General features: G+C 45.7%; 1 protein-coding gene across 2 annotated transcripts in view; it reads right to left on the reverse strand.

Moving 5' to 3' along the window:
• LOC101797327 (vascular endothelial growth factor receptor kdr-like) overlaps nucleotides 1-26,558 on the reverse strand; it is a 131,562-nt gene that overhangs the window by 71,771 nt on the left and 33,233 nt on the right. For both annotated transcript variants that reach the window (XM_027465515.3, XM_027465514.3), the window contains exons 2-7: nucleotides 24,909-25,005; nucleotides 20,827-21,038; nucleotides 7,312-7,439; nucleotides 3,186-3,345; nucleotides 1,606-1,742; nucleotides 11-170 (exon numbers count right to left, since the gene is read on the reverse strand). In XM_027465515.3, the coding sequence (XP_027321316.3) occupies nucleotides 11-170; nucleotides 1,606-1,742; nucleotides 3,186-3,345; nucleotides 7,312-7,439; nucleotides 20,827-21,038; nucleotides 24,909-25,005 (894 nt within the window). The remainder of the gene's footprint in view (nucleotides 1-10; nucleotides 171-1,605; nucleotides 1,743-3,185; nucleotides 3,346-7,311; nucleotides 7,440-20,826; nucleotides 21,039-24,908; nucleotides 25,006-26,558) is intronic.

The following is a 26,558-nucleotide window of genomic DNA, read 5'->3' on the forward strand; positions in this document are numbered from 1 at the left end:
CAGAACTTACCATACACTGTGACTGTGACATTGGCCTCCAGCCTCGGTACATCGAATGTTTTGCAGGTATACATGCCTCCATCTTGCATGGTGACGTTTTGAATCATCAGAATGCTGCCAACTTTATACACCGTTTCACTCTGGTCTATTTTTCTTCTCGGGTAAGGGCGCTGGAAGTTGGAAAAAACAGGAGGTCAAAAAGCAGCAGAAATGGGATTGTTTTGTTCATCCTTTCAAAGTCTGCCACTTAAGAAAAGCAGTGATTCATATCAAAATTATCATATCTCCCCATCACTGAAATAAATATTATACAAGACAAATCAGCAGGAAGAGCTCTTGTGTGAGCTTTCATTATCAAGTCTAATAAGAAAGAAACAGAGTGGAACTGCGGCACTTCTCTACTGAGACCTGGGCAGGCAGGTAAATAATGGGATGCAGCAAAGATCAGCCCTACTCAGGGACCAAAATCCCAGGGATCTCACTGCAAACAGCCTTTGGCTTCTGTAGGGTTACTGTTGTGCCTCTTTCTTTCCTGGTCACAGCCAGTTTTCTTGTCTTAGAAAGCAAGCCTACTTTCTGAAAGAACAACAGATACCTAACAGATAACAGACAGCCAAATACCAATGCAATTTCCTGAAAAATTTGAGAACGCATTGTATTCTTCTGATAGAATTGTGATCCTAGAGATTTGGCCAAGAAATTCTTCCTTTAACATGTTAGAAATCTAAAGAGGGGTCATAAAAAACCAACTCTCTTCCATCAGGTGGGGTTCAAGAAGCAAAATTCAGTAACATCGTATTGCTTGAGCTTCTATAAATTCTATGTTATATTTTTGCAGTTTCTTCACAGGAAAAAAAAAAAAGCAACAACAAACAAACATCCCAACATTCTTCCTTTAAGAAAACAAAATAAGTCCAAAAATAATCAATTTTTAGGGGTCACATTTTACTTTTCCAGGAGGCTTAGATGCTCCTTTGAAATGGATATTTTGCTGAATTAAAATAAAAAGAAGCAGTGAGTATTATATTGGATAAATGAATCTGATCTGGAAAATACGCCTTCTTCTCTCCGTTTTCCTTGGGAGAACTGAAAGGTTTCAGCACATCAAAGGGAATGCAGTCTCTCAGATGTTTCTACTTCAAATTCAGCATTTCCAAATTGCATGCCACAGAAATCACCAGAACCTACACTGAGAGTTTAAATTTAATTCTTTGGTGAGATTTGAGGAGATACAATTGGCTTTTGTTTCACTTTGCTCTACTTGATAAACGCCAGGGTGGCTGAGCACGCTGACAACTTGCAGCCTTCACGGCTGTCTTTGAGACTTGCCACTTGCCAGAAAGAGGCTGCAAGAAATGAGACAGTTTGTTGTTCCAATGAAAAACATATTTAGTCTGAGATTTGCAGTTTAATTTGCAGGTTTAAGATGGTAGATAAAAGTTCTAGATTAATTCAAACTATAAATATAATCAATTGTAGGCATATGAATGGTTGACTGTATTTCAGAATAATAAGCAGTCAGTTTGCTCAGCCCCATGAACAACTCTTTCTCTTGGAGAGGAGGAGACTGCATCAAAGCAAAATCCTGAATTTTCATCAACTCACTCGCCCATTCGGACACGTCCATACGAGTTCGATGCGCCCATTGATGAAGGTTTCTGCTGTGCATTCCAAATTGAGAGTTTCTCCAACCAGCAGTTTTTTGGAATTTGCTTTCAGAGCTAGGTTCTGTACTCTGCCCTCTGAAACAAAAAGAGCAAAGGTATAACCACACAGCATCCTACGCATCAATGACATTTAAGAGGGAATCTGCTCCCTGAATGCCTCTCCAACATCTGCTCCTTTCAGTTTCCCAAATGCCTTGCCTTCTTCTGTCATTTCTATGGAAATTTTTGGAAACACCCACACAATGGAGAAGCCAGGTCAGTTGAATAAATGCCTGAACACCGGCCGGTCAGACTAAGTGGGCATATGAGGACACAATAACTTATGAATTATTTTTCTGCATTTTTCTGTGTTTGGCTCCAACTCTCAATCACCAGCTCCACAGCCATTCTGGTACTGTTCTTGTACCTGTTCTCTTCATTCCTCATTCAGAAAAAAAATAATTAAAAAGTACCTCAACGTTTGTATACGGGAAAGAGGGCTAATTTTTATAAAACATTTCTCCTGCCCCCTGATGGCCAGCTACCCTTCGTTTTTGAATGGGATTGCCAAATCTTGGCCTTATATATTTATTGATGCTTTAAATACATCAAATGTGAAAAAGCCTGCATCACGGCCTTGCCTCTTTATCTGTCGTGCAAAATAGCAGATACACTTCTAAACACTATACAGTAATGTGTTCTAGAGAATGGTCTTGCCTGTGTGCTTTGGGGCTAGATAAGGATGACCTAATGGGTTTTTTAGCTCTGCATTCATGATTCTAATAATAAATAATTACTCCAGCAATGAAAAAAAAAAAAAAAAAAGAGATTTACAGGACTTTTATTTGACTGCTATACAAATCCGTTGTTGTTTAAAGCTGAGTGCTAATTGTATAGCAGGATGCCATAATGTAATGGGAATGAAGTCACACTAAACTCTCCTCTGTGAAAAATACAATGTATGAAGAGAGAAAGAAAATACATTGAAAAGAAAGGAAAAATAAATTAGAAGTGGATTCTTATTAAACTCCAGCAGTCCAAAATGTAACATTTAGTTGCTTCAAAATTAGATTTTAATTATGTGCAGAAGCTCAACTGTAAATACAAGGGGAAGGGTACAGTACATCTCCAAGAGAAAAAAAAAAAAAAGAAAAAGTGAAGATGTGAATCAGAGCTTTAATGAGATTTTTATGCCATGATCTCGTGTGTTTAATGACCAGGAGCAAAAAGAAAGCTACTGTTTGGTTTATTCTAAACCAGCAATTGTTTTAATGTAAATATTGCTCTATCCAAGCAAACAAAACCTTGGTGGGGTTTGAATAAAATGCTCCCGTTCTGTACCACCTCAACACTTGGTAATTTTTCAAAACCAGGACTGGATCAAATCCAAGCTCTGCTGAACAGGAGAAGAAGGGGAAGATTCAGTTGGCTCCAAGTGTTCCAGTTTGGACATGCTACAGACACATACCAGTTAAACAGATCAAATACCATTAAGAAACAGAATATTGTGCTCATTCCTTGGGCACGGTAGTCACTCACCCAACCTCTGTGCTAGGTAGTAGGATGTGAACACGCTTCCACTGACATTTGCAGTGCATGTGAGTAATCCAGAATAAATAAATTCATTAGAGGGGATGGAAAATCCTTTTTTTGGGTCCCACTCCATCTTCTTGGACTTGATCTCTACAGAATTGGGATACTGAAAGAGAGCAGGCAGACAGGAGGCTGGTGAGACATTCTGTTTCTCCTCAGATCATACGGGTGACCAGCCAAAGCTGCTCTGCTTTGTAGACTGGGTAGATATTTGATCTTTCAGAGTAGTTGGTGATCTCGTTCTACACATATCTCAGGCAGCATCAACACATACAAAGAGAAAAGTCCACCCTGAGGTACGGCTGTGTTTGAAATCCTGAACTTGGACATCATAACTGGGGCTCTTGATTCGGCAGCCCCAGTCATCTCAGATCTTAGGCAAGATTCTGTGCTACCCATTGCAAGTCCCGTTTCCCTCCTCTCTGTACTGGAAATAATTATGCCTATCTTACGGGAGGTTTGCAGGGTAATCTTTTTGGAAGTGCTGAGAACAAAATTGGCTTTTCCTCATGCTACATGTATGTACCGCGTGTCTTTCTGGGATCTCACAGTACTTTAAGTGTTAAGTTAGACCTCTAAAAATCAGCAGTATTCATGTCACTAACTACCTGATGGCCTGTGGCTAGTCATCAGCTTCTCTGTGTATCACAGAAAGGGATGAGGCTCTTTCAAGGGGCAGCTATTGATTTCCACTAGACACTGAAGCAGCCTGGGTGACTTGGGATGGTAAATCACAGTAAGGGGACTTAGTAACATAGACGTTTGTTGTCCTAAATTCCTAAATATTTGTAGTGTTCTGCGATTCTTGAAAAAAAAATAGTATCTTTAGGTTCTGCTTATGAGGAAGAAGCAAGTATATGAAAGGAAAATGTGGAAAATAAAGCAAAAACTCATCCACTGTTATTGAACCCTATGTATGTCCTTGGACAGCATTAGTGTTAACCAAGTTAGCTTTTGTTGGTGGGAATAATTAGTTTATTATTAACACAAGGAGAAATGCTGGTTTGCTAGAGAAAATGCAATTGGCTTTGCTTTCTAATCATTCTTGAAAATCCTGGAGAAAAGAACTACACAAATGTGAATAGAGACAAATAACTCAGGAGGCTGTGAAAGAGCAGCTCACTGAATCGACCCATTTCAGCCCATTGCAGGCAGGTGTGTGGAAGCACAGCCTGCTGGTATGTCTTGTCAGCAGGACACAGGAAGGCTCTCTAGGACTGAGGATAGCTTGCAGGAAAGCTGAGACCACTTTGGGCTGAAAACTGAAGGGTTTAGAGAAACCTTAGTGTGCCTAGAGTTGCCCCATGATAATTAAGAACTTTACTTGCATAATGCCTCTCCCTCCTTCACAGCAAGTACTGGTTTCTCTAAGACCAGACAAGGTAATGGTTTGCTTTTTAGAGCTACCAGGTTTAAGCTTTTGGAGTTAACAAAGAAAAGCTGTTCTAGGGACTGCAAGTGAGAATTTCCCCAGTGACACCATAACTTTGCTCTTCCCATTTTTGTTGTGCAACACACAGTTTATTTCTCTGCCTCCAAACAAACAGTAGTCTTGTATCAGTAGCGTGCTTTAAATAGGACTCCGTTTAAATAACACGCCTATTCTGAAGAAATTGCAGCTCTGGGCTTTGAGAGCTGATGCTCTTTCCTCTCGTGTGAATACACTTCTGATCAGGCTGGCCTTGCTTTAGGTCACTTGTTATTAAAGACCAAGGAATTAAGACTATGGGGCAGCAACTGGTGGTGTTGCTTTGGGATAGCAGGCACGGCTTTCTTTTGGAACAGGGGTTCCCTTCTGATTGTAATAGCAAACATGGATTTCATGTAAGGACTTCCAAAGTAATCAAGCTGTGGCATCTCTGTGCAGAGCCATTAGGAAAATTCAGGGAAACTGCAGGAAGACATCTGGGACCTGAGGCTTACTTGTGCTTTAACACCCATGAAGGTCAAAGCTGTAAGTAGCAAATGCACATTGAACCAGAGCAGTGGCTAAACAGATCTGACAGGATTGAAAATGCTTTTTTTGCCCAGAATTAAAATCATGTTAAGCAAAATTAAAAGCTGGAGTTGTGTGTCTTAGCATGTGTTCCCTCATAGCAGGGATGATGTGTGGGGTTAGCTGGGTTCTGTTTAATATTAGCAAGCCGTACCTTTCCCCATACATATTTAAAGGCCAGAGAGTGCAATGATTTTAAATTATAATGGTAACATAAGGAACGTAATTTACGATGGGAAAAGTACATTTTTTACAAGAATAATAAAATGTGATAAAGCTGAATTTTATGATTTGGCAGCTCTGCTCCCTAATGGCGAGGGGAAGGGGAAAGAAAAAATAACCCTACTCTGAGGCCCTTTTCAACACCACACACATATTAAACATCTTCATAGAATATTCAAAAATATATATTTGAACAACCAAACAAAAAACGTCAATGCTGCTCGAAGGAAGTCACAGCGGCTTTCCTCCCTTTGAAGTCCGCTGTCCGTAGAAGATTAAATTTGGAAGAAGAGGATGTTCTAAATTTGTCTGCTTGCCTTATTCACCTCTCTTCCCCCACCCTTACCTCCACCCCTTCTCCCACCCCGCTTCCTCTCTGCATGGGAAGCCGCCACCTTGGCTCCACACGGCGCTACGAAATTCCCAGACAGGGCAAAACAAGCGGCGACCTTCCCTCTGCGGGGCCCGGGGCTGGCTGCAGCGGCTCCTGGAGCCAACACACAGCTCCCAGAGCATGGTCCCTTGAGCAGCGACGTCCCTCCGGCTCCCAGCCTCGGAAGGATCCCTCCAGGGAGCAGCACTCAGCATCTACATCCCTTCCCCACCGCCCAGCCGCTCGCCCTTGAAGGGGTAAAATTGTTCAGGGACAATTTTCCTTTCAATTCCAAAGAGAGATTTCAGTGAAGATTTCATTCCCCCAGCAGCTTGCAGCAAGGTAAAGGACTTGAGGTTGTGTTTGAAGAAATAACCAGGGGAGAGCTTAGCTCACATACAGGAGAGCAGGGTTGCCTATAAATAAGGGGATAAATCTGGAGAGCTGCTTTCTTGAGGCTCCAAGGCCGTATTTAAGCTCATGCGACTGTGCCGAAGTCAGCAGGAGTATTCCAGCAATGAATTTGGTTGAAGCAGGCTGAAATAAGATGGGGATGTTTCATTTTTATAGCCAAGGAGAAGGTGATAACACTTATCCAGGCTAAAGCGATAAGCTACACATGGAGAGGAGCCTTATTCCCCGCCTTTTAATCCCCACTGACAAAACTTAAAAACAGAGATCTGCTAAAGCAATAAGGCTCGCGTTGTCCCTGTGCACGTCTGCTGGAAGTTTGCCACTGGTGTCGGCAGCAGGCAGCGCTGTGTCGGGTCACCGTGAGTCCCTGCGGAGGAGCACACGCCTAGCGCCCAGGAGGGGTGAGGGCCTGCAGACCCCAGCACCAGCACAGGATTTCCCCATCCTGTTATCACACCACATTCAGCAAAACGAGCACATCTCTCACAGCATCTCCAGAGAGCAACCCTAAAGCCCTCCGACTGAGGCTGAGGAAGCCCTGGACCCTAAATTCCCATTTGTGTTCTACAAAATGGCCTTGGCCTGCACAGAGCACCCTGCAGCCTTGACAGTCACATGCGAGAGCTGCCAAAGGAAGCAGGAGCCGTTTATTTCTGAGGCTGAAACTTGGTTTAAATTTCTGAAATCAAGCAGAAATGGGCAACTGTTCTGAGGAGGTTCGAGGCATAAGAAGTGTGAGAGTAAGCCTTCATGGAGGTGGCTAATAGCCAGATGTAGAAGGAATTTTGAAGAAAAAATGTGTTTTGTCGTCTGTCCTTGTCCATTTATGGCAGAGCATCAAGCCATGAGATGGGAAAAGCATTTGATAAGCTCAGCCTAATCCCAGCCTCGTGCGCAGTTCAGTGATAGCACACTGCGAGAGCAGAACAGTGCTTCCAGGTTTTTAGTACTTTTGCTATTTTATTTCTGAAGCTTCCCTAGCTTCATAAATTTTATTTCACATTTTTACTCATGGTGGTGGCAGCCCAGACTTCCGAATTGTTTGCGTTTCTCTGAAAGGCACTTACCTGGATAAGCTTGGTCTTGATATCTGGAGAAGTAACTCGGCAGGGGACAACAACCGTCTTTGTCTCATCCGAAATGTAGATGATCTGGGGGTGTTCCGGGTGAATCTCCACAAAGGGATTTCTGTCATCTGCGGAGAGAAGAACACCGATCAGCACAACTGACTCCACTGAGCACCGGGATCCCAGTCACCAGCCACCCGTACCAAGCCCTGCAGCGTGTGACAAGGCATGCAGCGATACCTTCCTTGTTTTCAAATGATAACATCATCTAGGGGTTATTCATAGCCAGTGACCAAGAAGTGAATATCCCATTTCTAACTCCATCTCACTGGTTTGCAGTCTAAACTTTTAAAAGCTCCTTTTCCTGTCTATTCCCCATCTGTAGAAATAAAGTTACTAATCAGCTCCATGGGCCTTCGTGGTGCTCTCGACTTCTTTCACAAGCGATTTGACACCGCACATGCCACAGCAGCCAGGTGATGCACGCGGCCTAATAACCTGTCTGGGAAGCAACCTGTCACACCCTGAGGGAACTGTGGGACCTTCTGCAGATTTGCCATAATAAAATCAGACCAGATAGGCATGCACAGTTGAAATAAACAGGAATCTGAGGTAGTTTAAGTTAGTGAAGCTTCCGAGTCTCATTCACTGATTTTCTATTGTACGAATACACCGATGGTCATCAGAATAATAAAAGACCATTTGTGAAATCCCAAAACCTTCAAGATTTTTCCAAACAGCATTTTTGACTTGATACTCTGATGGTTTCAAACACCATTCAGCTAATCCAAGCAATCCAAACTACACCACACAGAGCAGGCAATCAACCACTTTTCCTTTGGATTATGTTTTTGATAAGGAAGGATGTACGCGCTGCACGGTTACCTCAACCAGCTTATCTGTGGCCTGGGACCTGCCCCCACACACTTAATTATATTTTGGCTACAAATGGCTTCACCTAAAACATGGGAAGTAGCTGACATGAAAGGATTGTGAATAATCTTCGTTGCAAAAATGTGCTCTGAAGTATTCTGACAGTACTTTACACAAGGATGTACCATGAGGAAATTAAAATCAGTTTTCAAAAGCCTGTTTCATTGCTCCCCAGTGGGCTGCTCTGGTAATGAACGCAGTTGGCCCCGGCTGACACATCATCTCCATGGATTTGGAGGAGGCCTTCAACAATGGCCAAACGCTTTATGGCTTTGGAAAAGGGAAACACCCACAGCATAGGTCACCTCTTCTGCAATGCTGTGCAATAAGGAAAATGTCCTCCTTGATGAAGATCATCAATGTACTTCCTGAACAACCCTGGGATCCTCATGCTGTGTTTCCCCTCTAATTCCTGATATAACATTAAGGGATTTTTTTACAGAGAAAAAATCAATTACTTATTGCCTGGTGGCTCTAGCCACACTGCACATCCAGAAATTGCCCCGAGTGGCACGTCCCTGTGCCAAAGCTTATAAAGTCCCCACGCTACCCAGTTAGACAGCAGTGCTCTTTGGCACAGGTTGGGCTGAGCTTGCAGCACGGTGTGACAGCATCTCCAGTAAATAACAGCGCATCGGTGACTGAGTGCCTCTCCAACACAGAAACCAAACCCAAGTCTGTGTTTCAGAGTCTGACCGGTGTGATCGTCTTGGTTTAGCCCCGATGTATCAGGCCAGCTGGCCCCTACCCTTTCACCTCAGCCCATGCTCTCGTTCTCTCATTTTACAGCTAGGGCTGTTGTGGCAGCTGTTCTGTGATTACAGAAAGCCCTAGTTGAAGAGTGTTGCAGTAAGGCTGTCTGTTCATCCCATTAAGCCTGCATTACTGTATCAGAGCTCTCGCCCTTCATCATCTGTTAGAAGAACTGGGAATGCTCTAAAATTCCCAGGAAAAGATGATAAAATATTTCTTGACTGTTTTTAGCTAGCGAGGAAAAAAATCCCTGTACATGGAGTTCTCAACATTCCAAGTATCCCTTTCTGGGAGTTGGGTCTTCTGGCTACTCTCAACAAAGGGTCTAAATAAATGGCAAAAGTCTCCAGAATCTCTCTTTTTCCAGTACCCCATCCCTGGCAAACAGTATTTTGCTTCAAATCAGTGAGGATCCAGTTTTAGTTTGAAACAAGTGTTCACCCTTTGGACCCTAGTAAGGAGCTGTCATATTCCATACTGGATTGTAATTAAATAGGAGGTGAAGTGCTCAAGTACATTGAATTTTTCTGGGTAACAAGTGCTTTATATGTAAATGCTACGGCTATGCTTGCATTGTATTTTTATCTAGTCGTTGGTTTCCACCATGTCACTTAAGTGGGTGTGTGGTTTTGATGGTGAGTGACGTTGGAAATCATCCAGCAGCTCGAGGAGGTTTGATCTCCTTGAAATCAGTGCTGCTTCTTGCTGACCTGCAGAACGGTTTGAACACGGAGTGTGGGGTTTGGGTTTGCTCCTCCCTTCCTAAGTACAAATCCCCTGAGAAAGGAAAGCAGAGAGGTGGTTTATTTCACTGCCCCATGGCTAGTAACTCGCCTGGGAGCAGAATGATCATTTGGCGCTTTCAGTGTTCATTTCTTTACTGGTGACAACAGTCCTTGCTCAAGGAACATCAGGGAAATACGTGAGTTCTCTCCCTTGGAATTAATCTTCAAAGCATGAGCTGGAGGCAGAGCTCCTCTCCACAACCCAGCAGAGTTCCCCTGACAAAAACATGAAGGGTGAGAGGTAGGGATTGGCACAGGGAAGTGGGGCTGTTGACTTTGGGGTTTTTGATCGCTTCATTTTAGCTCTGAGAACTGGAAATGGGATTCTTAGCAGCTGGAATGTACCAAGTGCTTCAGTCATGATGAGATCAAATGCTGGTGGAGCTCCTTGTGTGTAGCAGGAAGGTCGCAAATGTTACAAAGATGTTTTAGAAAAGGCACTTGGATCACTGTGCAGGTACAAGGGATGCATGATGAACACGGGGAGCTGTGACAAGGAGCTGTCAGTGGCACTGCGGAGCTCTTTTTGCACACTTTCTGAACTGAACAGGAGGCAGTGAAACAGAAGACAAAGACCAGCAATGTGGATGATGTCTATCTTTTCAAGCAATGTGTTTTCATGTTAACTTTTATTCCCTGCCATTCATTTTTTTTTCTGTGTTGGTCTATAAAAAAAACACCATGTACTTTGGAGTAAGGGCTTTTGAAGAAACATTATATGAGAGACACTGATTAGAATAAAAAATAGACCTCTAATCTCCCCACATTTAGGAAGTTTCAGATACACGTCTGAACTTTTTGGCTAGGCAGGCACTGGATCTAATCAAGTCTCAAGCTGAGAAACCTGATCTCAAGACCACAACCCTGTAGCTTGTTCCAACCCCTAAAACTAATATGAAATATTTACACTCACTACAGTTTGTCTAATGCAGTTTCCCAAACAGGACTGCTAAATTCTTAGATTGAGTTACATTACAAACATGTTTAATGTTTGTCTGTGGGCATTAATGCTGCTTAATGCAGTCTTGCTCTCCAGCTAAACCATACTTGGAGTATATCAAATGTGGTGATACTTTTACAGCCAAATTCAAAGCTTGTGCGAACGGTGAACGGCCTTTCTGCTTAGAAGAAGACAATGTTCTTGGATCATTCGCTATAGAAAAAGGCAGAGGAAGTAGATTTGTGCAGATTTGCAACAAAAACTGGGAGTGCAAAAATGTGTTAGGGGAGGCATATTCAAATCTACTTTTCTGGGTAAGAGAAAAGAGCAATGTGCCACGTGATGGGGGATGGGACAAGGATACAGGCTAAGAGGAATCTTGCTGTGAAAAAGGAGCTTTTTCATACTAAAATATTCACGAACCTGGATCAAGTTTTAATTAAATGTTTCAACTGAAAAGATGGGAGCACTGAATTAAAAAATATTTTTTGCCAATATTTTTTGAAGGAATTTCATAATATCAATGTTTGTTTAAAAAGCAGTAAATCAAAAGAAGGTGGTTAAGCAAAAGAGTTAAATAGCCCTAAAATGTGTGAAAACATTGAATTATGCAATGATTCAAACACCTTAGTCAAAACAGAATAAATTTTCTCTAAAATATTTCCTGTTCATGGAAAACAAACAATTATTTAACCTCATTCTCCTCCATCGTCTCTCCCCACCTCCAGGACTGACATCTACCAAATGTTCGGATTCACACCAGGCCTAAAAATAATCCACTTTTTTCAGCTGTAAATGGAAAAGACACTCATTGTGATGCTACTAAACTACTGGAAAATACCTAAATGGGAAGCGTGAATTTATAGTATGTATAATAGGAACTATATTTCATTCCTGATTGACTTTTAATGGCAGCCTCCACCTGCATTGCCATATGTCTAGCCAATAGCTAGAATTACACTATCCCAGATCATAAGTTACAGTCCGAATTGGAAGCCAATATATATAAATCCAGCCTTCTACAATCAGTATTTGAAATCTAGATAGTGCTGTAAAATCACTCAGCAATTAACAACAGCAAAAGGTAGCTTCTGGGTTGTAAAGAAGGGACTGGGAAAGTAGGGGAGGGCTTGAAAAGGAGTTGGTTGTTAGTCTCTAGTAGATGTCAGGTATCACAGTCATTATTCTCTGTTTTGAAAAGAAGAGAAAAACGTTATCTTTATGGGTTCTTCTCTTTCCTACAGTAATTGAGGTTTCTTAGAGCGTAACAGCCCTGTGCAGTAAGCAGGCATCTGTGATTTTTGTTATCTCGGTGCTTTATCCAGGTTACAGCTTTAGCCCAAAGAGCTCTCTGTCCACCAAAGAGGACGGGACAGGTACTGATGTAGCGGGGCTGCTCCTGAGGTGGAGGTGGTAAAGTGGTAGCTGCCTGCAGGGCTGAGCTTTGGCACGAGAGCTTTAACACGAGGCTGTTGGTGGAAAGCAACCCTGGAATGAACGGCAAAGGGTTGCAGGTGGGGATCAAGCACCAACCAAATAACTCTGGGTCTGTCGGTGAGGCCAGGCAGACGTTTTGCCTCTGCCTGTGAAACTCTGTGCACAAGAAATAATATTGTTGAGCCCTGAACAGGACCAGCACAGAGGACAACAGATCTGGGCATCGTGCAGTTTGCTCGTGCTTCATCCCAGCTGCTCACAAACACACGTGAGCAGGAGCGAGCCGGCCCCACTTGCTTTGGGCAGGAGCATTTTCCAGGCAGCTGGGCTGTTCACTTACCAGATAAGCAAATGTAAAGTGGCTCAGCTTTGGAGCTTAACAAAAAGACAAGGAATAAATGCTGAATAGACAACTCATCAACTACCAGCTGATAGTTTTGTTATATATATCCAGACAGAAAAGGGAATCCTTCATGAAACTCCCAAGCAGTTCAGGCTGACTGTGGCATGGAAAAATGATCTGCTGGAACGCTGGGAGTGTCACTGCCAGCTTTACAAACGTGCTCACCAGCTTAAGATAATCAGCAATCAATTTACTCACTGTGAAAAAGCCTCTTAGAGACAGAACTTTGTGAAACAAAAGGGACAGGGTCACTTTGCTTTAAAAATGATAACCTTGACCTCAAGAAAGATCTCAAATTCCAGATGGTGTAAATCAATCGCACTCAACTGCTGCCATTTGGAGAGCTGTGGCATGGGAAACACAGGTGCTGTCCTGCAATACAAGCCTCGGAAACTCTGCTCTTACCAGTACTGAACTCCAAGGAAAAAACTCGGCAAAGAAACGCTGTATGAAAATAGGGTATTTCCCTCTAGCCTGGCACATCTGTTCCTCCTCCTGAACTGGGAAGGCAATATGCCCTATGAATCTTACCCATAAGAAAACACCATCAATTCCCATCGGACAGTTAAAAAGAATAATTTACTGCAGGCTGCAAAGCTCATTATATGTGAAGAAAGACAAGAGCTGTGCACAAGGGACTTATCAGCTGCAGCACCAGCTCGGAGGAGAGGGAAAGGCCCCTTCCCTTGGGTCTCAGACTGGCTGTCTAGCTCTGCAGGTCAGTGGAAGTTTGCAGGAAACTGCAGCCAGGCCAGGGTGTTACTGTTTACCCAGCCTGGCTGAAGAAGGAACACAAACAGCCAAGCCAAGGAAGCAGAGGCAGCGGGGCAGCGGCGGGGAAGGGGGCCTGCTGCTGTCCGGCCACCGGGACGGGACCGGGCAGAAAAATCCTGTGTGCTGCACACAAAAGCAACTCAAAGGTCAAGTGCCTACAAGAACATTGTTTTCCTGCGGGCGGAGGAGCCCTTCGTGTTGAAACTCTCGTTCTGTCTAGGAGGAGATTAATTGCTGCCTGGGATGAGCTGAGGGAGGGTCCCTTTTAACTCGGCGGTGTAATACCAATCACCCGGGGGACGTGCAGTTCCCTCTCCGGGCCTGCACGGTGACAGCGTGTGAGCGCAGATACGGCACTGCTTCGCCTCGCGGTGACATCTGTTCTTTTGTTTAGCGCTATCTGTGCTGGAGGTGCCTATCTACCAGGAAGTGGTGGAGCTCTCCAAGTATGTCATGCTCGCTTGCCATTTGAATTCTGTCCTCCTGCAGGCTCGAGGCCCTGTCCTGGCAGCTGGAGAAGCTGAGGGGCTTGAAAGCCCCCACCCTGGGAGCTCAGCGTGCCGTAGACCCAGGCTCTCTCCTCCAGCTTCTTGCTTTTCAGTGTTACATCACCTGCCTGCGTGTTCAGGACATCCTCCTGAGACACGTGCGCAGGATTTTGTACAGAATTTCGAGTACTTTTCATTTCTGCTCATGTTTCTTACACAGTGAAGGCAAATTGTCTCATGATATTTGTATCATATCTAAGCCGTGGAGATAACATCACCTCTCCCTTCAGATACTATCCATCAGCCCAGAGAGATGAGGCACTAACTGGCCTTTGAGGCCAGTCATCCACTGCTGCTCCTTTCTGTGAAATTCCTGAGTGTTCTCTCGAGATTCAGTCAGAAAGGACCTGCAAAGATCACTCAGTCCAACCATCAGCTACTCACCGTGCTTCTCTTTGTTCCTGCTAAAGGTAATTCTCTCACCCTATTTATTTCCTTCTACCCATCATATCTTAGAAGAGCAGACTTTCTGGAAAGTCTGGGTGATAAGAGTTTCCCAGGTCATTTTGTTAATTTTTTGACATAAACCCCATCAAGTTTGTCTCCATCAAGGTCAAGAACAATCTGCTCCTTATGTTAATAGGATCATTAGCAGCTAAGTGACACAGAGGTCAGAGCATTTGGGAAAGCTTTACAGGGAGATTGCCGGGTCTGCTCCGTTCTTCCTGGTAAACTATCAAAGCTTCTTCTAGGTACAGCAGTAACTCCTATAAAGTCATCTGTTTTGAAACTGGACCTTTGAAAATAAAGGACTTTCCAGTTTGGCAGGGAAATGAAAAGAATTGGTGGTGGAATGTTTAGATTAAACAGAAAGCAGAATATTTTATCTGTAGGCAAAACAAAAGTAACTGCAAAGGCCCCAGAAGCCATTCTGAGTCAACACGAAGCATTCTGCTTTGGGCAAATGAAATGCATTCTTCTCCTGGAGACTGCTGTCAGAAACACAGGAAAATCCGTAGAGAAAAATAGTACTTTAAAAAATGTTACTTCGAAAAACTGTAGGAGCAAAATTCTTGTTGAGGCCAAGGAAAAGCCAATAACAAAAAAAAGCCAAAATGGGTTGAACAACAACAAAAAACAACCCAAGTCTCGATACTTTGGCTGAAACATGTTTCAAGCATCAGATGAATTCATGGATTGTGGCTATCCATAATGCTAGATTTTAGGCAGATGTAGATGTAGGAAATATTCACCAGGATCACTGAAGTCCCATCACTAAGAACTAGTCTCCTGCATGAGCTGCAGCCAGCTGCAGAGCTTGGGTAAAGCTCAGCAATTAGTGCTTGCTGGGTGGATAGGCAATGGGAAGGAAGAAGTGGGGGAAGTGTGCTGGTGATTTTGGCTGTCAGGCTTTCAATTAGGAGTTATTAATGAAGAGGAGGGGACATTTACCTCTTCCTGCTGGGATGGTGAGTGTTGTCACTGACACAGTGCCAAGACATCGTGCTACTCACTCAGCGTTGTATCTTACAAGGCTCCTCCACTTCAAAGTGGTCCTTTAGGGTATGGTGTGAAGACACTGAATGTCTTGATTGAGAATTGAAAGGATCTTATTTTTCCTCTGGACCCAGTCCTTAATACTTGAGGAACAACAGAGAGGGGCTGACCCAGCCTGTGTTCCCACGTCATGTGGCCCTAAACACTGCTGACTAGGATCTGGTGCCAAAGCCGTCCAGCAGTCTGCACAGGACAGCCAGCTTATCTGCTGGGCTCCACACCGAGCAGACAGGACACCGTTTGCCTATCTCGGCTTGCTGAGTGTTTGGCAGCAAGTGTAGCTGTCTTGGTGTCTCCAGCTTGAAAGGAAGAAGAAATGCAGGTCCAACTCTGTTCTCACTGGTAATATCTTCTGGAAAGCAAGCCAAAGCCCAAGTCGAGGCTGTCACCCCGGCCCTGCATTTCTGCTTCTCACATTCAGATTATCTCTGTGAACTGTCAAGAGAATTAAGGAGGCAGAAATCGGCTTCAAAGAATGTCGGAACCAAAATATGATCTCATGTGAGGGGTGCTTTCATGCACTTCCCTCCTCTTTAGATTTTTCTCAGGGAGGAAGGATGAAGAAGATGGACTTCCCATCTCTGGGCTGTCCCATGTGATAAAGAGGAGGCTGTGGTTGATGTGACACTTCACCCTGGTGCTGTACTTGTACCACCTGCCCTCCTCATTCTTCTCAGCAGCGAGGGAGAGCTCGTGTCCTTCCTTGGGGACGTCTCGCTGCTGGAGCTGACAAGCAGTGAGATGCAAGCTGTGACAGGACAAGCAGCTTGGATACATCCCTCTTCCCTTCCAGTTAGCTACGGAGGAAAAGGAGCTAGCAGGAAAGGCCGGATGAATTTAAGCAGACAGCAAGTAGTGGAAGATTTTCCTTCTTCTGTGGGCTGTGCTCACATGGGTGGCTTAAACAGCCCTCGAATTTCACAAGGAGCCTTAACAGGATTAACAAGTCCTTAACAGGACTTGAGATCCCACACAGAAGTCTGCCTTGCTTGAAATTTCATTTCCAGTTCTTGTGCTTTGGAGCCTGGCAGTGCAGCAGTACAGCTTCGGTCTGAAGTGCCAGTGCTTCATGGTGTCCTTATGAACTTTAAAAGGACCCCGAACACGATTTCTGCACGGGGATATCTCCTACTTACACCATGTTGCTGGGAACATCGGTGCTGATAACCAAATGTATGGAAGCAAATGAGTCCCTCAACCGTGCCACGTGCCTAATTGACCGTAACACTGAGATGCTGAAACACCAGCAGCTGAACTACCATGGCTAGGAAGATGCAGTTAAAATGCTCGCCATCTGCGTGTTCAAAGAGTGAACAACACAAGGCACAAGCAGGAATTAGTCATTCTAGTAGTTATTCTTGGGTGGCCGCCAGCACTGATGTCCTGGGCTCACATATATTGCTCTGTGGTGAGACTCGTGTTGGTTTTGAAGTTGTTGAGAACCAGCCCTATCATAGCCCTACTTATTTAAAGAACCAGAGCAACAGCCCTGCTTTGCATAAAAATAACACAGGCTGTCTGCTGCTGACTGGCTCTCCCCATGTTTTGCTCTCCCTGACTGTCCTAGCAAAGCAGCACCACTGCTGTGTGAAGATGGGAAGCCAAGCCCAGCTTGGAAACTTGGAGGAACTTTTCTAGGCAGTATTTAGCAAGATGTGACCAGCTTCAATTACCACAGTAATAACGCTGTGCAAGGTGCTGATGGAGGGAAGCGAAGCAGAGCTGAGCTCATGCTCCTGACGCACTGACTGAGTGGCACAGGAAGGGGTAGCAAATCCCACACTGCCTCGTGCAGCTAAGGACTGCGAGGGGAAAGCACAGCAAAAGCTGAAGCAGCATTTCAGCTCTCAGGGAGCTCTCCCAGCCGACACACCGAGGGCTGTCTTACGTGGAGGCAGTTGCTTTGCTGACACTAACAGGATTTCGGATAGCTGAGAGTTGCAAGTCCTGACTTCTGTCTAGGCTGCGGTCTGGAACAGCACTTGGGGAAGGTGGAGAAAATCTTCTTGTCTCTGTTTTCCTCCTTCTCTAAGCCATGTTTAATTTTGTATGTGCTATAGAAAACCTAGCAGAGAGGGGTCTCTGTGTCAGAGCACACAACAGCCAGCCTGCCCCTGCCCTGGGCCCAGCAATCCCAAAGGTTGCAATGAGTGTGTCCCCCACGGGGACCATCCATGAGGCTGGGAAGGGTAAATGCAGGAGACAGGAGCAAATTTGCAGCATTTGTGGTGAATCACTGTCCACACGAGCCTTTCTGAACCTGGAGATGGGGGATGGCTGTCTCTGTCCCCCCGTTCACTGACTGTGGCCACGGGAGAGCTGCTGGGCTGCTCTTGGGTCATCAACCCGAGCTGCCTTTCACTGCAGAGGTTTTCCCTCAGAGTTGCAATGAAGTTAAACGAGCACATTGAGAAACTCCCAACTATTTCTGGTCCAGCCCTAAGCTACGTCGTATTCCAACGAGGAGATGGGCAACGGGAGGAGGGGGTTGTCTGCCTTTTAGTTACAGTCCCTGGGACTTGCAGCTGCAGCAGGAAGCAGAAAAGGCTTCAGGAACAATCGTTCAGGATTAAGGTCCTGAGCTCTGCCTCCCTGCAGACTGTCGGTGCGCAGCCGAGGCGTGGAGGCTGACCCCGCTGCCTTCGGGTCCCCTATGATCTGACTGATGTGCAGGGGTCACGGCTCAATTGCGCCGGGGGAGAGCTGCTGAGTGCCAGATTCTGACAGAGCTTAGAAGCTCCACCAGGGAGGCTGTAAAAACAGAAGCAAGCACAGGAAATAATAGCCAATAAGCAGGGCTTCCGATACAATCATGTTCTCATTTCGGTGTCAAGCAGCAGGCCAGGAATGAAGGGAAAAAATACCATTCCCCTTCCTTTTTTGGCAATAATGGCTCGTAACCTCTGAGGAATCTCCAGCCTTCAGGGTCTGGCTCAATATTTTCTCACTCCACCTGGCTCAGTCCTATAAACACCCTGCCGAGAGCACGCTCTCTCCACAAAACATGCAGAGAGATGTCTTTTGGACTTCTCCTTTGTCTGGCACTCATTGGGAACTGTGAGTTTCTTCACTAGAGACAGCCGATGGCTTTCTTAGTGATGCCCAGACACCGTGAGACCAAATCCCTTACAAAGGCATGTTTAAATAGTTAAGAAAATCATGGGTACGGTCTGAACGCCCTCCTTAACTCCACAACTCACAGCTCCCTTACTGGCCAACACTTTCCTGCTGGCATCCAGCAAACACACAGAGGAATTACAGGGGAAGAAGAGCACGCCCTGCGGACAGCATCCATGCAGAGGTATAAATAGCTTCGTTTCAAGCAGCTTCCCCAGCCTGGCAGGCCAGGTCCCAGCAGGCACTTGCAGCCTTGCAGCCCGAGCTGGGCTCTGGAAGTGGTGGGCGAGCAGCTGGCTGGGCAGGACATGGAGCAGAGAGCACAAGTGGCTCTCTGCTTGTGCTCTCTGCTCCAAGCGTTTTTGAAGAAAACGCTTTTTCTTCAAAACTTTTACAGCACGGGACTTTTAAAACTCTGGGCAAGAGTTTATAGAGCAAGGAGGGCATATTACACGATGAAATCGCATCAAGGAGAGGAGAATAGATTGATTTGGAGCAAACACACAGTGCTGTTTTTAGGGAGAACCTTGGCACAGCAGGCTCAAGCTAGCAAGAGGACATCCTGTGATTTTTTTTTTTTTTAGATTAGCACTGCTCCAAGTGCATCGCCAGCAAGCATTTCATAACTTGAGATATTTTCTTAAGGAAAATGCTCAGGCAGTCCCAAAAGATCCATAACATTTCCTGCACGTGCTCCCGCCGTAGAGTAATGAAGTCCCGGGTAGCCGGCCAGGGCACTGAATCAGGATAGAGAATTGAGTTTTCAATGCACTGTTTCCTGAAGTGTAGGCATTGGGCTGGGTTAACAATATTAGATGCGGGGCATCTGAGCAGTGTGTAATGAGAAAAGGAAACAGCTCAGCACAAGAACTAGGGCGGATAAAGAAACCAGGGCTTAGAGTAACAAGGAAAAATAAGAAAAAGGAAATAGAAAGGCAGAAAAAAAGTGACTGCAGGAACTAACAAGTAACACCAAAAAGCTACTTTCCGATAAGAGAAAGACTTACTGGGAAAGCAGGATGAGGGCAGAAAGGGACTATTTTCAACAGACGTACAGAGACAGGAAAATCTTATCCACGTGCATCAGCCAGGTGTGTTCACCTAGCAGTTCAGAAGTCAAATTTAGCTGTGTGGGCAGACCACGGTCCCCTGGTGATGGGAGTCACACCTCGTGCTGGTCTCACCGTGGTTAGCAGCACCGTGAGGCTGTGGGAGCTGCCCGGCCCATCCACAAGTGTGTCCTGTAGGCAGACAGCTCACTGAAGTGGTCAGATCACATCCAGTTCATTGCATCTCTAGCATTTGTTTCATTACCAGCACTCCAAGAACCCCATTTTAGCAGCTACTGGGAAAACTAAATTCACTCATTTGTATGCATGGGGAACTGAACAGTAACCCTATTCGGCACCAAAGGAGCTCATGGCATCCCCTGTCCCAGCCCCAGAAGGTTTGCTCCTTTGTCTAATCACTCACAACCTCAGCCTGGAAGATCCAAGATGATTCAATAGTTTACCAATGCATTTGTCAAATAGATTGGGAAAAAATATCAGCATTTTCTGGGAATATTCTTTTAAGAAGAATTCCTATTTCTGACATGGTTGTTCGGTGTGTTAGTCACCTGATTACAGCAGACCACTCTCCTCTGAAGTTTCTGTTTCCATTTATTATTGGATCTGAACTCAGTGATTCTGACACACGGAGGAGAGGCAGCTCAAAGAGAACAGAAATGAGCAGTGGGCCATTTTTTACAAAAGCCAGGAAAATACGTACAATGCAGTCATCCAGCTTTGCTAAGTACGCCTCACGGATGTGAAGGACAAAGCTGCACACAAACGTGTAAGAGAGACAGGAATTACAAAAACCCTTCTCAGGGAGTTTCATGCCTGGGAAGGAAGGGGAAGACTTGGGTATTGAGGGTGAATCTTAGGAAAAGCACTCTGCTAGCAAAACCCCCTAGGATAAAAGAATTTAGTCTTAAAAGTAAAAGAACATAAAAGATGTTTAAAGGAATCAGCATGTCGGTTATTTGGCACACAAAAACAGGCAGGTTTTCAAGTTTTTTCTAGTTTTCAAGTCCCGGAATTGAACAAGACAGCTAATTTCTGGTTGTCACATCCATGTCCCTGTGAGTTGAGCTGGCCTGACAATCCAGGTGTAACCCAGCCTCTGCAAAACGTCAGAGCTGGTGCCTGTGGGGTCAGCGGAGAGATGGGATTTGGGAAAGCTGAGTTGGGTCGCTCGTTGTACCTAGCACGGATCCAACAGCTCAGCCGAACACAGTTTAGGTCACCAAGAAGGCATAAAACCGAAAGAAAGCCAAGTTCTTACCTCTAACAAAGACGTAAATCTTGGCCATGAGATCCTTGTTGGATGGGGAGTCGTCATGGATGCAGGTGAAGTAACCGGTGTCGTTGGCTGTCACTTTCCTGATGACGAGCGTGCTGCAGCTCTGCCGCGTGCTATTTCGGCAGCTGCTGAGGTGCACCCTGGGGTCATCCCTCTGGTCCTTCCTCAAAAGCCAGCTCACCGAAGGTGCTCCCCTGTCAACACAACGCAACAAAATTAACGACAGGGTCACGACTGCAGACAAAATTGGGGCTTCCTTCTCGCCAAGTGTTGTCAATATTCCTAATGTTCCTAAGCCTGTCCTTTGGACACAAACGATTAAGGCTGTGGGGTGCTTGCATTACCGGCCTTCAAAAAGTAAGGGGGATCACACCATGCTCACCAACAGGACAAGGGGAATTCCAGAACTGGTCTCTAGGAGTTGTGGCAAGCTGACTCCTGGAGGAAAGCTTAATTTTTATTTTAGCAGACATCCTGAACACGAGTTTGTTTTTATAATGCTATGTTTTAGGCACTTCAAACATTTGAAAGCACCAGATAAAATTATATGTTTCTTCCAAGCTGAGGACTTTGCATATTTTAACAGCTACATTAACTTATACTTTCTTTTAACTCTAAGGCTGCATGTAGAGAGAACATTTATGTAACTTCTCATCACCTTTCTTGTTTAATCAGCAGTGACTCAATCTTGATTTTGTGAAGGGTCTGGAACTAATCAGATTACAGATCTTAGAATATCTGCTCAAGACACATTTTTTTTTCCATTCCCCTCGTCACGGCAGCCAGAACATAAAACCAGCAGGACAGATAGATACAGCACCTCACCCACCTCACCCATTCCGTGTCTTATTGATGAACACAGCTAGTGTCAAACGCAATTTTACGTAGCTCACTGACAAAAAGCAAAGCCATTTTATAACCTGTTGCTGGACTCAGAGAGAGCTTTCAGCAGACCCAAGTTAGCTCAGCATCGGGCTCTGGCTGTGCTGGTCGTGCTGTGCCAAAACCAGCCGGGCACAGCATGGTGGCAGGAGCTCCTGGAGCCCCGTCCTGCTCGGGATGTGCTCTGAGGTCCCTGGGGAAGAGCCAGTACAGGCTGAGCCTGCTGTGTGATAAGAGTATGGTCTTCTTGTAGTAGATATTGCTGGTCAGTGTGGAAACCAGTGGGGACGGGAGCAATGGGCTGTGGATTCCTCTGGGGAAGATGGAGCTCGTGTTGCTGTTGGAGGGAGGCAGTGCCTTCCTGCCGTGCTGTTCTGACAGACCCCTCACCCCTTCTCCCTCCCTCGGTGAGTTCCCAGTGACCCAGCGGCTTTGGCTGAGCTGAGGAAGGAGTAAGGAGCTCTGGATTTCCCCAGTTGAGTGTCGCCAGGGAGAAATCCGGTCTAGACATGTCTCCTCAGCGCAGAGATGCTAGTACTCGGTGTATCTAGCGAGCTGTGAGACATTTCCAGTCAGTGAGGAGCCCCGACTACCCTTTCTGTGCCAGTGGCTTTGCAGCGGTGCCGTCGGTGCCGTAAGGGAAGGCGTTTGCCAGCAAATTCAGTGACACTTAAGCAAACATCCTCTTGGCCCCCGTTTCTGCCCGTCCTTCTGTCGCCTTCCTGGAGATGATGTGGTCACGGGGCTGAGCTCTCCAGGTTATTCCCAGCACGTAGGAGAACGAGAGCCCTGGGAGAAGCGTGAACATCCTCCCTGGTGGGCAGCCTCACCCCCACTGGGTGCATGGTGGACTTGGATGGCCCCACCTCGTCCGTCACAGCAGCTTCCTGGCCTCCAGAGCACCGGATTGCTTTGTGGCGGGGAGGTCCCTCCAGTGCTCTCTCCCTACCTTATTAACGTCATTACTGACGTAATGACCCCTTCTGTCAAGAAACGGGACTCCTGGCCCTGAATATGAACTCTGCCACTTCACGTTCAGCTCCCACCCAGTGCTCAGGTCCCTGCCCCTCTGCCCTCACCCAGTCTGGTTTCTGCCACGGCTGGAAACCTGCAGAGCAGATCGGGGCTTCACAGCTCTGTGCGTCCTCACACGCGCCCGCTTTCTCCACCTGCCCATTTTATCCAGGTGGAAGATGAAGGCTTTGGCCACTGCTTCGGGATTTTCACACAGCTGGCCAAGGGGAGTCACAGCAGTAGCTGCAGTTTGGGCCAGGCTGCCAAAAATGAGGAAATCCTGGCCAAAAACCTCCAATGAGTGGAGGCAGAGGGAGGTGGAGCATTAACGCGGCCAGTTCAGCCTCCAGCAGCTGCCTGCTTGGCCTGCTCGTGCTGAGCCCTGCTGCTCCCCGGAGGGACCTCGGAGCTGGTGTGTCAGTGGGTGGCAGGCATCGGGGTCTGGGTCAGGGGATCTCACGCTCCCAGTGCAGAAATCTCGCTTCCAGCCCCAGCTCTTGGGTGAGGTGAGCAACTTCAGCGCTCCGGGCCTCTGCTTCCCTGCCAGCATCGCAGGTACTGCTTCCTGCCAGCCCTGCTTCGCATCCATAAAGCAATTTCGGAACACAGCCAGCACAGTTGAAGTGCTAATAATTTCTCCATCTATTCATTCATCTGGCGGTACGAGAAAATAGGGTGTTGCTAGAGATGAAAAAGGTCGTGGATGGAGAACTGCTGCAAAGCAGTGGTTTAATTGGCCTGCAGCACCACACTGACCTCATGTCCACATATCATGTTTTATGAAGCACTGCATCAAGATTTTAAAGGACTGTTTAAACTTTCTTGCCATCATCCTTGCTGTTTGCCAAGCTAAAAATACCATTGTAAGGTTGTTTTGACCTCATAAGCCACGCGGCTAGCTGGAGGTACTTTGAAGAGGATTACCTTACACTCCAGAAGAAATCACAAATTTACACAGCATGAGTCAATTTACCTTTCACCGTAACATTGAATTAGATTGACTAGGAAAAAAATCAGAAGGGATATATGAGTCAGCATAACCTACAGCTTAGATTCACCTTCCCATTGCTCTTACTGCCTCCAGGAATTGGGGTTGCAAGAAAACAACCACGTCCTGGCTACAGTCAAGGGACTTTGCAAGAAGGTGTAAAAAAAAAAAAAAAGGTGCGTGTGAGGGAGAAACTGTGATAGTTTAGATTACCTTCAGCCTTCTCTCCTACAGTGCTCTCTGCAGAAACTGAAAAACAGCCTCTCCTAGCAGCTTGGCATTGAAATCACACTCAGAACAAGTGACACCTGTGTTCAGCCCAGTCTGAAGCCTTTTGTGTGACCGAGTGAGCCTGTGTGTGTTTGGACAGAGCAGAAGGTGCTCTGACTTTGCATTTACTGCTTGGTTGTGACCAAAATCCTATATCCTCCTTTTGCGAGGTCCACCACCCTGCAAACACAAGGCATTACCAAAACTTTGCTTGTTTCTTGCATGGCTGGTTTTCACACGTTGTGTCAAGAATCGAAGAGCTGCCACAATTTGTGATTAATGCTCTGGTTTTTACAACTCCTGGTTATCTTTGATTTAAAGCCTAAGTTCAAGCAGATCAGGTCTTTGCACGTACACATAGTAACTGCTGCTTATTTAATAGTCATCTTGTGGGTTAGCAGTATTTGAGGCTAGGAAGTTTAAGCTTATACATACATTTTGGTCTTATATACATGTATATGTATTAATATGTGAAGCTTTATACATATATATGTATATATAAAGAGCTAATGACAGTGTGATGATCTCAATTGTCATTTACTTATGGACAGGTGGTAAAGGAGTGACTTGAGTTGCATGGGAACCTATTTTCAGATGAGGATCTTACAGCCATGTCCTTAAGGTACAACCCCTTCCATAAGCTTAATCGTGCACTGACTCAGGGCTTCTCTTGGGCCCCCTTACAGTGTAAAGAGCAAGGTCAGGCTGAATGGTGACCACAGACCTTCCTCCCTGCTCCGTTACAGCCCAGCACATTCTCCTCCACTCAGAAAGACCTGTGAGGGAAAACTGCTCCAGTTGCCAGATGATGGCTGTGCAGCAATCTTTGCTCTCCCCTCCCCAGAAGCCGTGCTGTGCCAAGGGGATCACTACAACCAAGGGAATCCAGCACTGCCCGAGCAATCCTTACCTGCATTTTATTTTTAGGGTTTCTCCTGATGAGATGACAGTCTGGTTTTTTGCAATGCTTAGCGTCGGTTTCTCAAAAAATTTGTCCTCAGCAAGACCTGACACAAATAAAGAAGAAACCATGGTTAGGCAGGCTATTCAGTACGGCTGGAACGGGCACAATGCAGCTGAGGAAAGCTTTTTGTTTTGTAAATAGTTCCTAAATTGGGGGCCCACACAGGGTTTAATTTATATTGCTGCGATTCAGTTGAGCACATTGTACCTACCGAGATCCCCTCAGTTTGTTTTTCTTTCCCTTATTCATCTCTTTCTTTTCTAACATGGGGACCCTGTATTTCTGCTAATAGTCTTCTTCCTTTTATTTAGAGCTGGCTGTGTTACTGGATTATTACAGTTTTAGAACAACAGATTAATTTCAAAAGGTTTTTACACACATACAGACCTGGTGGGAATCGGGTCTTTGGGAAACAACTTGGTTCATGAGCTCACATATTACCGTGTAATCAATGGGAGGAGAGAGAATAATTCTGGGAGCAGCTCTTTCTGATTCACAGCCATGAAACATCTGCTATGTTAAAAACACATCAAAAACCTCCTGTTTTCCGAAGAAACATTCACAAATACTGCACTGGAACCAAATAGCAAGCTGCTTTCTTTGAGGCAAATGTAAAAAAATAAAATTAAAACTAGTGCTGGCAGGTAGTTTGCAGTGGTGTCTGAGACCCCATCCCTAGTGCTGGCGTCACAAGGTTTGTCAGGTCACTCACGACAGTGGGCTTTAGTGACAGCAGTGACAAAGTGACAACCTCTCTCCTCATCATCCCCATCACCATCATCTCCTGGCTCAGGAAACATCTCCCGAGAAGCCCCACTTCCCAGGGCTCTGTGGGATCAGGACGGGTTTCACCTCGCCCCCGCTGCACTGATGAGCGCTCGGTGCGGCTCATGCACCACACAGCTTGTGAGCACAGCCACTGCACCCTGACAGCCCCACAGACACGGGCGCTGAGAGGTGCTGGGATGCTCCTGAGCCCTCGCACACGGCCATGTGCAGGGGCTGCTGAAATTCGTGGCCAGAGTGAGGAGCTTTGGCAGGTGGGTGCTGCGCGGCCCCGCGCCCCAAGCGCTCCTGGCACCTGCCTGCAGAAAGCCGAACGTGAAACCCGCCTGCTATCGGAGCGTTCATCTGTGGCAATATCACTTTCAGAAAGTGAAACTGAGAAGAAGCAGAAGTGAGGCTGGCTGGGCTGCTTTCCTTGTCCAAATTCAAAGTAACATAATCAAGGAAAGGAGAAAACAGGCTTAGATAAGTATCTCAATTTCTAAAGCTCTGACATTAAAGCCGTATGTTTTCTTTCCCCTCCTGCTCTTCAAATCTCTATCTTCTTTGCCTTGAACTTGATAAGCCAGAAATCTTTAGCTGGGCTTATAAGAGGCATTATTCTCAGCAGAATGGTGAAGATAATGTATCTAACAAAAAGAGAAACATTAGGGTTTAACTTTTCAACTGGATGAAACAGTGATTTTCTTGCCTCCCACCTCCCATCTCCTCTCATCTCCTTTGTGCTGGATTCAAGTAAAACGCCCTGAGCCTGGCATATTCTCTCAGCGTGGAGAGTGAATCACTCCCACATTGGAGAGCCTGGCTTCC

This window comes from Anas platyrhynchos, chromosome 10 (assembly GCF_047663525.1).
Source record: "Anas platyrhynchos isolate ZD024472 breed Pekin duck chromosome 10, IASCAAS_PekinDuck_T2T, whole genome shotgun sequence".
Taxonomy (NCBI): domain Eukaryota; kingdom Metazoa; phylum Chordata; class Aves; order Anseriformes; family Anatidae; genus Anas; species Anas platyrhynchos.